We start from the raw sequence: 17,845 nt of genomic DNA on the forward strand, positions 1-17,845 counted from the left end.
TTGTTGGAAGTGGGATGGCAGGTCCAGTTCCGGGTATACTGACATCGCCAAAAGCAAAGTCAACTTGGAGAGTATTTTTAAAAATATGATGCTTTAGTTCCACAATATAATAACTAAATCTGAGTACTTGAGGTGGGGGCTACAGTTCTAATGTGTATCAATGATGTTTGAGACTCACTGGCCCAGAGATAATGTTTAATCTTTTCAATAAAGCTAGATATGTCAGAATCTATCCTAAACCTACATCTGCAATCTATCAATAGTTCCACAAGCCCCCCACCTCACCCATCTGTTGTTGTTTCTCCTAAGCTTCAACCACGTAGTAGTTTATCAACATGTACATGATACTTCAAACCTATACTTTTCCCTGTGGTGCATTTTGGTCTACAGTCTACTCGGAGTATTTATCCTTTAAGATTCAGACAAAATGTCATTGTCTCTACTGAACATAAAAAAGATCCAGGGTTTTCTATGGCAGAAGGTGTATTAAAAAGAATATTGGGACAACAAATGAGAAGTTTATTATCTGGTACCACTATTTACTGCAGGGTGAAATTTAGTGATCATATAATTTCCTCGGGCATAACACAGTAACAACACTCATCTAGTAGAGGGATAGAGAGGTGACACACGGAGTGCATCTAGCATGCTGCACATGGCAGGTACCAACAGAAAACTTTCCTTTATGCCCCACCTTCCACTCACATTTCCTGCAAAGCTCTATTGCAAATCTCCCCACTGACTGGAGAGTTTCATACTGAGCTTGACTACTTTTTACCTTTGCTTCCAGGGGGGCATAAAAGTGCCTGGGATAAAATACGAGTTTAAATAAACCTCAGATGGAGAAGGGCCCAGTAGTCTCTAGTTCTGATCGCGAAGAGCATTTACGCTTTAGGGCGACGTGCCACCTAGTCTTGATAGGGAACAGAAGAATATTTGAAGACTAGAAAAGGGGCAGTTTTACTCAGATCGACAGCCAAAGGATGTTTTCATTGTTTAATTAAACGAACCAGCAAGCCTATGCTGCCCCCTGGGGTGGCCTCACCACCTTCAGGCTTTTCGCGGAGGGAGCACGAGGCCCACGCAGAGGATACTCCGCAAAGTAATTCTCTGACCCCACTTCCTTTAAGGAAAAAGAGGGTCGGGTCAGGTGGGCTGGCAACGGAAAGGAGGGACGCGCGCAGGCTGGGAAGGAAACGGAGGCGCGCAGGGACCGCCTCCTGCGGTTGCCAGGTAACTGGCCCCGGAAGTTGCAGGCGGCACGTCGGCCGCAGGCGTGGGCAAGCGCGTCAAAGATGGCGGAAGGCGGCGATGCAGATCCGGGCAGGCCCGACAGGCCGTCCGGGCCGCGGCCCCCGAGCGCACGGGACCTGCAGGTGCGGCCAGCGGCCGAGGGCGGGCGGCGCGGGCGGGGCCATGTGGAAGGCGGCTTCACCAGATCCGATCTAAGCACAGAGTTGTGACTCCGGCGCGGCCCGTCTCCCCAGGGCGGCGCGGCGTCCAGTGCGTGGGAACAAGTGTCCATTCCCCCCACCCCCACCCCACTGGCCATTGACAAAGCAGCTGTTCATGTAGAAGGGCATTTTGTGAGGTCGGTTTAGTGGTTCACGACTTGCTGTGGAGGAAGGCTTTTCTGTGGTCGTGGGGAAATCGGCGATCACTTAACAGGTGTGCTGGTTTGATCTTTGTCTTGGATGGTGTTTCTTCTGTCTTGATTTCTTGTATATAAAAATGGTGCTTTTTTATTTTTAAATCAGGTAGCTTTTCCCTTTTAAAGGGGCTGTATTCTATCCTATGGCTGCACAGCCTAGTTGGAAAAGCTTCAGTCTATAAAACAATGCACCTGAGAAAGGGGGAAATAAAACTTTATAAAAGATATTATAGGACACTGACATTGGGTAGATACTAAATAAGAGCGCGCCAAATTTTGCTTTATCCGGTGTTTAACACTACTTTGCTCAGTTTAGCCTTTTTTCTGCCTCCTTATAAGTTTATTGATAATATCCAACAAACGACCATCTATAAGGAGCTATAATTAAACATAAATGACACTGAATCCACAGCCTTAGTAGAAAAGTTCTATTACTTTACAGTTCTTTACAGTTCTGTTACTTGACACCTGCATTCTACTTCTCTGAAGGAACATCATGACCACCTGTGGACTAACATACTGCTAAGCTCTGAGAATGCTGAGACACCCAGCACATCAGATCCACAGCTGGTACTGGACACTGTTGAAAGTGTAAAAAGACATTTCTACCTACCTTTTTTGCAAAAGATATGAATATATTTAAGACAGTGTTTGACTAAGTGCCAAAATAAGCAGTGCACAAAATGAGGAATTTGGAGAATGGTGAGGTCCGGTTAGGAGATGAACTCAGTGTAGAATAGTTCCAGTGCCAATAAGTCAATTGAATAGTAGTAAAGAGAATTAAGGAATAGGAAGCTATCATCAACTTTATCTTTTCCTCTTAATTTTTTTTATTTATTTTTATTGATTTGAGAGAAAGGATGGGAGAGAGAGAAAGAGAAACATCTATTTGTTGTTCCACTTATGTATACATTCATTGGTTGATTCTTGTATGTACCTTGACTGCAGATTGAATCCGCAACCTTGGTCTATAGGGACGATGCTCTAACCTAGTGGTTTTCAACCATGGCCTGCCAGAAATTCTGTGCTTGTCCATGAATGAGTTAACCACCCTGCTATTGTATGAAGGTTAATATAGGCCCTATGCGATTGAAAACCACTGCTCTAACCAACTGAGCTATCAAGCAGCCAGGGCCCTTATCTTTTCTTTTGTAGACCACCATCACTAAGAGGCAACCTGGGATGCTGGGGAAAAGTGGAGTATCTGGTCAGACCAACTTTGGTTAGCATCTTGATCCTGCCACTTAGTAGGTGTGTGAATATATGAATACAGGATAAATGTCTTAACCTCTCTCATCCTCAGTGTATTTATAAACTGGGGGTGAGGTGGTGGTGCCATGAATGAAATAAAGTAATGTCAGTAAAATGCCTGTGCACAATTCCTATATTGCCCTGGCCCAGTACTGGCTTGGTGAATATTTAGTTCCTTTTCCCTTAAAGGTGAAAAATACTATAATTTTCACTTGTTAGTTTATTCTAATGCTATAAAAGTTATAACATATGTAACTTAATATCTTTACTTTAAGTCCATTTCTTTGTATGTGTACAATGAGAACAGCTTGATTATTGATCACTTGATTGTTGGCAAATTTACTAACAATCCAGTGAATTAGTGTATGACTAATGATCAGAAATGTTCTGATAGATGTCACTAATTGTGAGAATGTTTTCATTTCCATGATCAATAAGAAGATATAGTTTGGTTTGGGTTTTTTTCTTATGAATGTGAGTTGGTATATCAAATACACTAAGTATTGATAATCTTTCCTTTTAGAATTTAGTAAGAATGTGAAGAAATTGCAAAGAAACCTGAAAACAACAAGTGATGACATATGAAGAAATAGAGTATGTATCAAAGGTTTAAAAGAATTGGATAATGTTCTTTTCCCTGACTCTCTTCTTGGATATTGATTATGTTTGGATTATCTTGTTTTTAATCTAGCCATGTTTATTTTAAAAGTTACTCAGATAGTACAGTTTTTAGTAGATATTTTTTACTTTCCTGACAGCTTTCTTTAAGATTCCACCCTGGTATTATAGAGGAAAAAGGTGATATATTACTAATGGAACAAGCAAATATATCCTTAAGTACATATATCTTAGCTACCACACAGGGCAGTTTTGTTGGCATTTAATATCAGGAGAGATTCCCTTGTTTCCCACAAGGAAAAAGATGGAGAGTTGTCTCCCAGAAAACCTCCCAGTGTTATGAGCCTCTGACTTAGAAACTGCAGAAATCTCCTGTGGATGTCAAATCAGGAGTGGTTACCTGCTCCTTTCGTCTGCCCATATTGGGAAACATTTTGGGGGGAAGTTGGGTGGGTTTGTTAGTGACAGTACTAACCCTAAAGACCTTATATTTCTGAACATTTTCAGAGACTTTTGTAATTCTTTTGGTGCCCTTTAGTCCAGCCACACACATGGGTTTAACAGTAGTTTAAAGTATTGAATTAATTTATGTATGCTTCTCTCCCAGTTTCCTCCAGAATGATATCAAACAAAAAAGCTATCTCTTCTTAATTCTGTATTTCCATAAGGTTGGAATTGGGAATTTGGGATAACTTTAACACTTTGAGTAATACGAACAATCATGTACGTCCTCACTCAAAGGATTAACAAAATCACTACTCAAAGGGTTAAGTACTTACTAGGATTAGGATTGAGTTTTGGGTGGGATAAAAAGAGAGTTCTATAAGGAAGAAGAGACTAAGATTATCTGATACTAGGTTACAGTTACCATGAGTATCCTAATCTTGTTGGATATCAGTATTCTACATCATTGATTCTCATTTTAGTGGGCATTAGAATCACCTGGTCAGCCTGGCATGGATGTCTCAGGTTCTATTTCCACTCAGAGCACACAGGAGAAGCAACCATCTGCTTCTCGAACCCTCCTCCTCACCTTTCTCTCTCTCGCTTTCTCTTTCTTTCTCTCTCTCTCTTTCTTCCCTTGCTGCAGTCATGGTTCGAGTGCATCAGCCTTGGTGCTGAGGATCCTTATGTGGAGCCTCTGCCTCGGGTGCTTAAAGTAGCTGGATTGCAAGCATGGCCCCTGAGGGGCAGAGCATCAGTATGGGGGTTGCCAGGTAGATCCTGGTCGACACACATGTGGGAGTCTGTCTCTCTATCTCCCCTCCTCTCGTTTGGAAAAGAAGAAAGAAAAAATAAGAATTTACCTGGAAAGCTTTTTTAAACACAGATGCTGGGCTGTGTCCCCAATTTTTTTAAATCTAGGGTGGGCTTGAGCATCTGCATTTTTCAAGGTTCCCAGGTGATGCTGATGTTGTTATTCTATATAAAAAATATCTGCATTGTATCTTCTGGTCACTAGAAGAGTGAGAATTCCAGCACCTTTTTCCCTTGTTTATTTATTTATTTATTTTCTTAAGTGAGAAGAAGCAGGGAGGCAGAGAGACAGACTCCTTCATGTGCCTTGACAAGGATCCACCCAGCAAGCCTTACAGGCAGTGCTGTGTTCATCTGGGGCATTGCTCTGCTGCTCAACAGTGAGCTGTTTTATCACCTGAGACAAGGCCATGGAGCCATCCTGTGCCCAGGGCCAACTTGCTCCAATAGAGCCATGGCTGCAGGAGGAGATATATATAGAAAGAGAGAGAAGGGAGAGAGGGAAGGGTAGAGAAACAGATGGTCACTTCTTCTGTGTGTCTTGACCAGAAATCAAACCCAGGACATTCACATACCAGGCCAACACTCTACCACTGAGCTAACCAGCCAGTGCCTTTAACGTTTATTTTATTGATTTTAGAGAAGAAGATAGGAACCTCGATCTGTTCCTGTATGTGCCCTGACCGGGGACCAAACTGACAACCTCTGCACTTTAGGATGATGCTCTAGCTCTAACCAACCGAACTGTCTGGCCAGGGCTAGAATTCCAGTACTTTTAATCTTTTGTTATATACCTGATATACCTGGTTTTCTCACTCAGTAACTTTGCCTTCAGGTTTCTTTTCATGTTCTTCACATTGCAAATTCTAGAGAAAAGATGACCCATGCTTACATATTTTGTGCTCTGTCTTTGAAATACCTTCATAATTTAATAGTGTCAGTTGTGGAACACTGAATCTTGAGAACTCACAATACATCAGTACTTCACAATACATGTGTTGTATCTGTGAGATTTTGTTGTTGTTCTGTTGGTTTTGACCAGTACTTCACTTTATTTTGATCAGTTTAAATCATTATTTCTTCTACTAATGGTAATTTATTTATGTCAAATAATATGAATAAAGTTTCTTTGAATATTTACTAATGAACTTATACCACATAAAGCTGCAGGGACATCATGCATCCTGGCTTAGCTCTCTCTGAAAATCATTCATTTTCTTCTAAGTTAATGATGTACCATTAATAACCAGGACCTTTCAAGTTTGACTACCTGCTCTTAAATAATTTTCTCCATATTTCTATTTTGTTAATATATATTCCACATTCTATGGAGTCAAAAGGTATTGCTTGTTTTATTCGTTTCTGAGAAGAAAATTATTTGATTTACAGTATTTATTCAAATCTTAAAGCAAAAACCTAACAAGATATAAGACTGTATGGCAAAAATAATCTCAGTTTTAAAATCTGTAACTTTATTACTCTATCTATATCTCTATGATTTATGTTGTGTTGTAGTCTACATAATTCACAATTATTTTGCCGGGTGCCTATTAAGTACTATATTAGAAGCAATTTGGGAAACCTAAAATATAATTGGGGAGATAAAATAATAAGACAGGTGATGACAATACTGTATAATGTTTAGTATAAATTCCAGTAATAAGATAGCATATGCTATGAGGATTTAGAAAAGAAATATCATTTAGTTAAGAAAATTAGGAAAGGCTTTATGAAGGATGGCTGAAATGAGACTTCGAAATGCAGATAACATTTCCATTGATGTGAAAAGGAATAGCATAATAGTAATTCTTAGAGGCAGAGGAATATAATCAGCTCACAAGGAAGTCCATAAAGAAATACTGTTTTGAACAGATTTCAAAAATTTTGGGTAGGTTGTCAGAGTGTCTGTCTCTGTCTCTCATTCTCTCTTTTTCTTGTTTTTAAGGGATAAGGTAGGAAATGGTTATAGGAGATACATAGATAATACTTCAGAAAGAAAAAGAAATTGGAGAAAATAAAACACTGATATAATCATTAAACATTTTAAAATAATATCTTCTAGTAAGGGAGCACTTCTCATGTGTTTCATGTATAGTCTATATTCCATAAAACAAGGTAATTTTTAATATACATTTACAGAGGGAGCTAGCATTCAGAGAAATTAAATTCTTCCAATATCAGAATAATAGCCTAAGTTAGGATTTAATTCAGTTCTTCTGGATTAGAGAGCACTTCTATAATTATGATGTCTAGCAAAATTACCATGTTAAAAATATCAAAGTTGACGTCTGTGGAGGATGAAAATGCAGGGAGGAAAAATAAAGCCTTTTGGTTTTCTTGTGTATAGTTTTAAAAGTTGATTAATAGAACCTTCAAAGAATTAACTTTGCCCCAATTCCCTGTTGTTCTTTTTCTACTAAGGAAGGAATCCCTGCAGGTTAGTGTTTCTTCTTTCTTTCTTTTTTTCTTTCTTTCTCTTTCTTTCTTTCTTTCTTTCTTTCTTTCTTTCTTTCTTTCTTTCTTTCTTTCTTTCTTTCCTTCCTTCCTTCCTTCCTTCCTTCCTTCCTTCCTTCTTTCTTTCTTTCTTTTTTTTAGCGAGAGAGGGAAAAAGAGAGAGACAGACAAACAAGGACAGAAAACAGGAAGGGAGAGAGATGAGAAGCATCACCTCATAGTTGTGGCACCTTTGTTGTTCATTGATTGCTTTCTCACATGTGCCTTCCCTGAGGGGCTCCAGCCAACCCAGTGACCCTTTACTTAAGCCAGCAACCTTTGAGCTCAAACCAGTGACCATGGGGTGATGTCAGTGATCCTTCGCTCAAGCTGATGAGCCTGTGATCAAACCAGCGACCTCACGGCTTTGAGCCTGGGTCCTCAGCTCCCCGGGCCGATGCACTATGCACTGTGCCACGGCCTGGTCAGGCCTGTTAGGTAGTTTTCTTGTCTCTCGTGTTTCCAGTAGGAGCACTTTATCTGGTTTTGGGGTACTTTGTTTGTTGGCTAGTTTGATATGTCGGTTGGCTGGTTTGATTTGGGTTTTTCTTTCCCCAGAGATTTGGCCATCCCAATTATACTTAAATACAAGGGGCATTTATTTTGGGGTTCTTGTCCAAAGATATCAAAAGTGGAAACAACTAACTTAAAACTAAAATATTTGGATAACTTTTTAAAATTATACTTTCAAGAACTGTTTTGATTATTTTGTTTTGAAGACAGCCAGCCATATATCTAAAAGCATAATTTGGCAGTGTTACTTTCTAAAAGTTATATAAACCATGTATATTATAATTCATTGTCTTTTATTTTTTTAGTAGCTCATTTTCCTAAACTTTATGAAACTTATATGTCGGGTAGACTTTTAAATAGGATAATTTTGCAATTGTTTTATGTGTTTGGACTTAGAAAACTTGAACAACTAAATGAAATAATTTTTGAATTCTAATGAGAACAAATTGTGACTGTAGAATTGTAGGTTCAACTTTGAGAATGACCTGTTACCAAATACAGTTTTTGAAACTGTTGAATAGTTATTTGAAAATAAATAATTATTGTAACTTTAATTTATTCTAATAGATGTGGCACTTTGTTTAGTTTTATAAAGTGAGAAGTCAGTTGTTTTATTTTGAACAAGAGTCATCTTCTGAAGCAGCAGCCTTCATTTTTTACTAGAAACCTTTACAACATAATTACAAATTTATATTTTACTCATAATTTCTGGTTGTATGGAAGAGTAGATTTCTGGTGTTATACTTTATAACATATCTATTATTTTATAGTTGGCCTTGGCAGAATTGTATGAAGATGAAGCAAAATGCAAGTCTTCCAAATCTGATAGACCTAAAGCTTCAATCTTTAAAAGCCCACGAACACCACCTCAAAGGTATGTATTAGCTCATTTGTAAAAATTGTATCTCTTTTTAGTTTGCTAATCCCAAATTATTTTAAGTGGGTTTGAAATTTTTTTAAAAAAATCTATAATTTCTTAAAATAAATAGTACTTAGATACTATTTCTAAAACTCTAATATTCAGAAAGCTCGAAGAAATTTATGGAAACCTAATCTTAAATACTTATTATTTGGTAGCCAGCATAGAATTATATACTGAATAGTATTTTTCTGGAGCATAGTGGGTTTTTGTTGAGTCATATGACTCATTGAGGGCCTAATGAAAGCTACAGATCCTCTCTTCTCAGAACATTTATGCACAATTTTGTCAATCTTGTTTAAGGGTTTTTGTGTTACTTCAAGCCTCTCCATGAAGCCTCATATGTGTCTGTGGGCCTCCATTTAAGAATCTGTAACTTCAGGAATCTGCTTCCCTTAGGTGACGATCAGTCTAATAAATAACCTCCTAGGTAGTTGTTACTATTGTTAAAATCCCTAAACTATAAAAAGAACCAGCTGTGAACACTAAAGAGATGAGAGCCAAGTATATTTTATTGCCATGAGTTTTCTTGTACCCAGGAATCTTTTTTATTAATGTCTTTTTAGTACTGCAAATATCATCACTGGTGGGGAACTTGAGTTTTCCCATTATATCTCATTCTCAGAAAGTCTGATTTTTTTACCAAAAGCTGAAAAATTCGCTGAAAAATTTTTTTCTTTTGTTGTTACTGTTCTTGCTACTCCACATTCTTTTGTAGGGAAGACGAAAATAGCATATCTTTCTGGACCTGAATAAGAAAAATATAATATTTATAATTTTCTCCAATTTTTTTATTTTATAAATTTTCAAACCCATAGATAATCAAGAAATTAGTACCCTGAATGTACGCTGTGTATGCATCACCATGGCTAACGTGTTGCAGCATCGCGTTTGTGTATGTGCTCTGTTACTCAGCTGTGTGCAAGTAAAGTGCAGCCATCAGTACACTTCTTCCTGCACACTTCAGCATGCATCCCCTAATAAGAAGTACACACTCCTTTCTAACCTTGATAACATGTCACACCTTCCAAAATGAATGGTAATTAGCCCTGCTGGGTAGCTCGGTTAGTTAAGAGCACCCTTCCAAAGCATCGAGGTTGCCGGTTCAATCCCTCCTCAGGGCACATACAGGAACAGATTGATGTTCCTGTCTCTCTATCTCTCTCTCCCTCTGCCTTCTCACTAAAATCAATAAATCAAAAAAAAATTTTTTTAAGAAAATGAATGGTAGTTAGCCCTGGTTGGGTAGCTCAGTTGACTAGAGTGTCATCCCAACATGTCAAAGTTATAGATTCAGTCCCCAGTTAGGACACATACCAGAATCAACCAGTGAATGCATAAATAAGTGGAAAAACAGACCAATGTTTCTCTCTCTCTCCCCCTTTTTCTTTCTCTTTTCTTCCTCTTTTCTCCTCTCCTCTCTCTCCCCACTCTCTTCCTTCCTCTCTCTCTCTAAAAATCTATTAAAAAAAAAGAAAGATAATTTCATTAAATCATTTACTATATAGTCCGTAGTCCACTCTCTCAGAGCCAAGGGCCATGCATTGCATTTGATTATTCCTGTCCTGTATCTGAGTCCAGCGCATTTCTTCCACCTTTTTGTTGTTTGTTTCTAGCTCATCTACGTAATCTAAAATTTCTAACAGTGACTTTTTTTTTAAATGGTCTAGGTCAGATGTATTATAAAATGTCCCATATTTAAGTTATTGTTTTTTTCATGATTAGATTCTTGTTTAACATATTTGTCAAAAACACTAGTAAATGATATTGTCTGCTACTTATTATTTCACATCGGGGGCCGTATGAGTTCAGGTTTTCCCACTGTTGGTGATGTGTTCACTTGGCTAAGGTGCTGACCCCACATCACTCCATTGTAAAGGACAGTTTTTCCTTTGTGGTATGCAAGTTATTATCTTGGCAGTATTTGAATATCCTATCCTTTCATGTAAGTCTTATTTGACATATATGTGTCTATATACCTGCATACATATGTATGTATGATATCTATATTATATATTTTAACTGCTTCCTTAATTTATATATTCTCCAAAGTTTTGAAAATACTTAAAATATTTATGTATCAAAGTTTTACTCTTTATTGGCCCATTGTTTCCCCAATTGAGCAGACTTTGAATGACTTAATTTATTCATGATATAACAAATCAAAATATTTGACTTCTTGTAAGATTAGTGTATTAATATTTTCCTTGCTTTTTCTACATAATTATTAATATTGTAATGAATGTTATTTTCTTTTATTTGCCACATATGTTTAGATATAGTATCTGAAACAATGTTGCTATGAGTAGTTATGATTTGATAATGCAAGTTTTTAAAGACAATATGCCTCAGAGTAGATCTCTAGAATTATCTACATATTTGAAAGGAGGAACTGCCTTAAATGATATTGTTTGAGGCTTAAGCTATATTAAATATAATATGAAACATTATCAGTAATCTAATCTTCTTTTTTGATAAGTCTGATATTTTCTAATACTCAGTATACAGTTTACAGTTCTTTTGATTTTATATTCAGTATAGACATTTACCCAGTTTCATTACATATCTCCTGCTTTGCTTGGTACAGAATACTGCTTATTTCTGTGGTCCACCTTCTTAGACAGTAATAGATATCAAAATATCTATTTGCTTATTGTCATTTAAGCTTAAATATTTTTACTATCTGAAACTCTAGATATAATATTATCTATGTTTTTCTTTATAAGAGGAAGAACAAAATCTATACAAAAACTCAGAATATAGCCTGACACCTCTTGTAACATAGTTATCTACAAAAGGTTATATATCACAAGTAGAACTTTAAAAATGATTCGAGTATCCTCCTTCAAAAATGTGTAAACTTAAAACAATGTCCTCTACAAGTAATTAGACAGTAGTATTGGTTTGAGAATTAAATGAAATAAAATGTATAAGATGTTTAGCACAACGTTGGGTCTTAAAAGATTAGTAGGAAGTAGATAAGCACAGAAGACAAGAGACAAAATTCCAGAAACAAATAGGCACAGAATAATAAAAATGGCAAGAGGCGTCTTGAAAAGGAACCAGCAGATCTTCAGTACACTAGTGGTAAATAAGGTTTGATAGCTGCAGTGCTTCCAGGGCGGACTTCATGGATATGTGACCTGTGCAGTCACACAGAGCCCTGCTGAGAGGGACCTTATGCTTAGTATAATGCTTTGCTGTTAACTGTCTTGAAATTCTTCATAAATTTTGAGCAAGGAGACTCCCTGGGCCCCACAAACTTTGTAGCCAGTCCTTGACACAGGCCCTTCATGGACAGCCTTGAATACCAAGGAGAGTTGTGCTTGTGTAGAAGGCAGTGGAAAGCCTATATAATAATAAAAATTTGATTCTACAAATGGGCACCCCTCAGTTATAATTTTTTAATATGTTTTGCCAATGAAAAAGTTTTTTAAATTCCCTAAGCTTGGCCCTGGCTGGTTGGCTCAGTGGTAGAGCGTCAGCCTGGCGTGCAGGAGTCCCGGGTTTGATTCCCGGCCAGGGCACACAGGAGAAGCACCCATCTGCTTCTCCACCCCTCCCCCCTCTCCTTCCTCTCTGTCTCTCTCTTCCCCTCCCGCAGCCAAGAGCAAAGATAGCTCGGGTGCTGAGGATGGCTCCATGGCCTCTGCCTCAGACACTAGAATGGCTCTGGTTGCAACAGAGCAACACCCCAGATGGGCAGAGCATCGCCCCCTGGTGGGCATGCTGGGTGGATCCCGGTTGGGCACATGCGGGAGTCTGTCTGCCACCTCGTTTCCAACTTCAGAAAAATACAAAAAAAATAAAAATAAAATAAAATAAAAAATAAAAAATTCCCTAAGCTTCAGTTTCCTTATCTGTAAAAGGGGAATAATACCATTGTTGTAAGGATTAATTGAGCACAAATCGCCTTGATAAGTGTAAGCTATTATTATACACTTTTAGAGAAATACAATATAAAATTAATAGTAATGGGGAGAATAGAGGATAAGGAGACAAATCAAGAAGAAAATAATTATAGTTTAAGGAATGTAAAATTTTGGATTTGGGTGTGCCAGTGGGATGGAGTGAAAGGGTGAAGTCAATGTAGGATACTTGCAGAGATTTCATTGTTGAAACTAGATGGCATGGGAAATAGGGAGTAAATGAATGATGAAAACAGAAGTCAAAGTTTTGTGTGTTTTTTTTATTTTACCATTGATTTGAGAGCGAGTGAGAGAGGAAAAGGTAGGAGAAGGGCGAGAGAGAGAGAGAGAGAGAAGCATCAACTTGCTGTTCCACTTAGATCTATTTAGTTGTGTACTGATTCATTGCTTCTTGTATATGCCCTGACCAGGGATTGAACCCATGACTTTAGTGCACTGGAATGATGCTTTAGCCGCTGAGCCATCTGCCCAGGACCTTATTTTGGGATACAGGGAAAAAAATGTGGTTGTTAATGGAAAGGTATATGTGAGGAACATAGGTTTAGTTTGAGAGAGATGAACTTGATTTACGTAGGGGCTTTTAAACTCAGCACTGGACCATAAGTAAGAGTGTGCTGAAAACATATTTGACAGTCATTTTTACAAAGGAGATTGTTATTTATGGGAGCGGACAAATATTTTGATGATCATTTAAGTTTAAATAGAGAATGAGAGTCAAGGATATTGAATGGGTTATGGATCTAAATATAAAAGGAAAACAAAACTTGCAGAGGAAATAGACTATCTTTATGACCTTGAGGTAGGCAGGGATTTCTTAAACAGGTAATGAAAAGCATTATTGGGGGGGGGGGGGTGACAAATGGTGATGGCACAGACTTGACTTGGGGAGGTGAACATGCAATAAATGTAGTGTCCAGAGGATGGGTTGTAGAATTGTGCACCTGAAACCTGGATAATTTTGTTAACCAGTGTCACCCCAATAAATGGCAATAAAAAGGAAAATTAATAAAAGAAAGTAAAAATAAATAGCCTGCCCAGGTGGTGGTGGTGGATAGAGCATCGATCTGGGACTCAGAGGACCCAGATTCGAAACCCTGTTGTCACTGGCTTGAGCGGGAGATCATAGACAGAACCCCATGGTCGCTGGCTCAGCTATAGACCCCCAGTCAAGGCACATATAAGAAATCAGTCAATGAATAACTAAGGTGTTGCAACGAAGAATTGATGCTTCTCATCTCTCTCCCTTTCTGTATATCTGTCCCTGTCTGTCCCTCTCTCTGTCTCTCCCACAAAAAAGTAAAATAAAAATAAATATAAATAAAAAGCATTAACCATAAAGAAGCTAGTAAATCTTTTTCAACGTCTGGTTTTCCAGTGAGATCAAGATAAAAAAGAACCCTATACAGTAGTTGTATTTTCCTAGGATAGAGACCTGGGATAGGGAGCAAAGGACCTACAACAGGAGATAGCTATAACAAGAAGCTTTCTTTTCTTCTCTTTCTTCTTTTTTTCTCTTTTCTTTCATTACCCTTCCTTTCCATATAATTTTTTTCCCTCTCTTTCCTATTTGTTTCTCATAGCTACCTAAAATCATCTGTTGTCCAGCTCCTAATATTAATGCTTGTCCTAAGGGCCAGCTATAAATGGTACCAGGTGGTTATTTGAAATATTGGGGGGGGTCACTTTGTAAAGTATATGATTGTCTAACCATTATGATGTACACCTGAAACCATACAAAATATTGAATAAAATTGTAATTGAAAAATAAAATTTTGGCCTTAGCTGGTTGGCTCATGGATAGAGCATCAGCCAGACATGTGGACATCCCAGGTTCAATCCCTGGTCAGGGCACACATGAGAAGCGACCATCTGCTTCTCTCCTCTCCCCTCTCCCCCTTCTCTCCCACTTCTTCTCCTGCAGCCAGTGTCTCTGTTGGTTCGAGCGTTGGCCCCAGGTGCTGAGGATAGCTCGGTTGATTCAAGTGTTGGGCCCTGACGGGAGTTGCTGGGTGGATCCCAGCCAGGGTACATGCAGGGATCTGTCTTACTATCTCCCCTCCTCGAACTTAAAAAATAAATAAAATTTTTAAAAAAGAGAGAAAAGAAAAATAGCCCACTTTGGCAGCATATAGACCCTCTGAATGTAAGCTTGGCAGGAAGGCTTCATTGGCTCCTGGTCTGGGTAACGAGGCCTCAGTGTTTTCCCCAGAGCTCTAGCAGGATAGGGGCAACTCACCTCCTTGTCCACCAGCACCCTCAGCAGTTGTAAGCCACCTTATGTTAGTGGGTTCTGCTTGCTTGTGTCCACTTGTTCTCCAGCTGGATTTTTCCTTCACTTAACGTGAAGTGACAGCTGGTCTGCCCTTCCCTCTTTCTGTTCAGTTTTGCACATATTAATTTTGGAGGAACTGTAAAGGTGACCTCCATTGTTACTCTCCAGTGCTGATATAATTTGCCCCCTCCTTTTGTCTTATGAGTAAGTTCAGTGCAAATTTGAAACTGATTTGGACAAAATGGGTAGTTAAAAACATGAGCCCTGATTGTCATCTTATACTGGAAGTCTCCGTGTTGATATTTTATTGGTTGTATTTTCTGTTATTCTTGACTGAAAAAAATCTTACAAGATAAAATAGGATATTAATGCAAAGGAAATTTTTATGTTCCAGAAGACCATTATGAAGTTGAAGTGAGAGTAAAAATCATTTCTACATACTGAAAAACTTGTTTGTGGTCTAAATCATTTTAACTTTATACCAGAGGTTTATAATTTTTCAGTCCCCAAAATTCTGAGGAGTGTAGGCCTGTAGTGGAGATTTAGGTGTTCACACCATCTGGATCTAACTGAGTCTCTCCACTTAACTAGGTCCCGACTGAGTGGATTCCTCAGGGAAGAGACTTAGCTCCTAGTTGTCAGCACTTCTTCCCCAGACACCAGAAGTGCATGTGATAAGCGACTGCAGGGCGTGAGGGAAGGAGAAACAAGCCAGTTCTCACACCACATGTGAGCTTGCTACCAAGAGTCTGTAATTCCATTACAAACTATACGAAGTGTTCACTATTTAAGTTCCTTAATCCTATTCTTAAATTTAAATATTTCCACATAGAAGGCATATAAATTATCTTTTTCAAATCAGTTATTCCCTAAGACTATGTAGCTTTTTACTTGAAAGTAATTTATGTCTATTTGGAGTTTCTTTTCATAAACTGTAATGTTTAAAGGTTCTATTCAAGTGAACAAGAATACAGTGGATTACATGTAGTTCGACCTTCAACTGGGAAAATTGTGAATGAACTTTTCAAAGAGGCAAGGGAACACGGGGCTGTCCCTTTGAATGAAGCCACAAGATCTTCAGGTGATGACAAATCTAAGGTAAATGCTCAATTTTAAAACTAAGTATACTAGTTATATGTTTGATAACATTCTTTTTCTGTGTGTTTCTCTTTTAAATATTTGATTACTTTTTATAAGATTGTATTTCTGTTAATGATTGAAAGTTTAGGCATCTTCTTACATTTCATGCGTCTTGATTTTTATTTTATTAATTCTAGACGCACAGGAATTTGCAAAAAGTATACAGAGAGGTCCTGTGTATCTTTCATCCAGTTTCCTCCATTACCCTAATGGCTAATGAGGTTATCTGCAATTTCCTAATGGTCTGTAATGTTGAACATCTTTTTATACGCTTATTTGCCAGTGTCTTTATTATCCTCTTTTTAAAATTTTTTAAAAATTATCCTCTTTAGTAAAATGTCTTCATGACTTTGGCCCATTTTCAAATTGGATTGTTTTGTTACAAACAAAATTGTTTGAGAGTTCTTTATTTTAATAAATATGGGTTCTATGTAAGATAAAATTTTGCATATATTTCCTCCTATTCTGTAGCTTGCCTTCTCATTCTCTTACCACGGTTTTAAATAGAGCAAAAGTTTTAAATTTTGATAAAGTCCATTTTGCTTCCCCCTTTTTTGTGGATTATGCTGTTAGTGTCTTGTCTGAGAACTCTTCACCTAACTGTGGATCCCAGATTTTTTCTGTGTTACCTAGAAAAGTTTTGTAGTTTTACGTTTTCCGTTTAAACTTATGACCCATTTAGTTAATTTTACCTAAAGTTTAAGTCTAGATTCATGTTTTGACTTATGAGGACCAGTTGCTCCATTGTTGCTGAAAAGGTTCTTCTTCCTTCATTGGATAATATTTTTATTGTACCTTCTTTAATTTCTACAAAACTTTATAGACACAGTATTGGTATGTTAAAGAAAACTTCAAGTGTATTTTTGTGTAAAATTGTCATATGTTCTCATAATTAGCATTTTCAACCTGATTTCCCTTTTAAATCATTTGGGGAGGTTTTCTAAACTACCACATGGCCACAGGTATTACAGTTTACTAGCTTTCAGGTGTGCCTGGACATGTGTCATTGTCACAGACATCCTCTGTTGAGAACCACTATTCTCAATGAAACATAAATTTTAGTTTTCATTATTTACCAATAGCTTGGAATTCTTTTTTAGTCAAGTCTAAGATAATTTTTGTTTTTGCAAGTTCTCTAATTGCATAAGAAAAATATGGAATTGATATGTTAGTCTATACTAAAGAAAGCAATGTGATGTTTAAAAGCTCATTTATGATATAAATGGTGGTTAAAAGGAATGGAGTTTCTAACCTCATAAGCTATCCTACCTGAAAAGCAGAAGACCTTATAATTATTATAGCAAAATAAAAAGCACAACCATAGTTAATATGTTGAAGTTGAATAAAAAGCAGCTTATAAAATAATTGTAGAGCTTTTTTCAGGATAATGTATGCCTCTCTATAAAATGTTTTCTTTATGAATCTCTTATTTAGTTTGTGAAATATGGTTTAAACATTTTTATTATAAGACTTATAAAATATTAATGATGGCTTTTTAAAATCTGTTTATACTTGAAAATATATATTTCAATGTACAAATAAATTTCTTAGTTTAAGATTGGCCTAAATTATTTCTATTCCTGAGTTACTAATGCTTTTATGGAAAGAAACAATTTTTACTTGAATTCACTTCTCTGTAATATACGATTGTAATTTTAACATAACATTTTCCTGTAAAATATAAACCAGTTTGAGTAATTGCAGTTTATCTAGTTTTAAAATATATATCACACATTATTACAACATTTTGCTTATATAAAATTAATAAGCCTTGGTGAATGTTCAGCTTACTTGCTGTGTGT

At 37.2% G+C, this 17,845-nt stretch overlaps 1 protein-coding gene across 3 annotated transcripts in view; it reads left to right on the forward strand.

Annotated features, from left to right (window-relative positions):
* The first annotated feature begins 1,282 nt into the window (after positions 1-1,282).
* UBXN2B (UBX domain protein 2B) overlaps positions 1,283-17,845 on the forward strand; it is a 30,865-nt gene continuing 14,302 nt past the window's right edge. For all 3 annotated transcript variants that reach the window (XM_066266172.1, XM_066266173.1, XM_066266174.1), the window contains exons 1-3: positions 1,283-1,376; positions 8,554-8,657; positions 15,851-16,001. In XM_066266172.1, coding sequence (XP_066122269.1) covers positions 1,296-1,376; positions 8,554-8,657; positions 15,851-16,001 — 336 coding nt within the window. In that variant the 5' untranslated portion in view covers positions 1,283-1,295. The remainder of the gene's footprint in view (positions 1,377-8,553; positions 8,658-15,850; positions 16,002-17,845) is intronic.

This window comes from Saccopteryx bilineata, chromosome 3 (genome assembly GCF_036850765.1).
Source record: "Saccopteryx bilineata isolate mSacBil1 chromosome 3, mSacBil1_pri_phased_curated, whole genome shotgun sequence".
NCBI lineage: Eukaryota > Metazoa > Chordata > Mammalia > Chiroptera > Emballonuridae > Saccopteryx > Saccopteryx bilineata.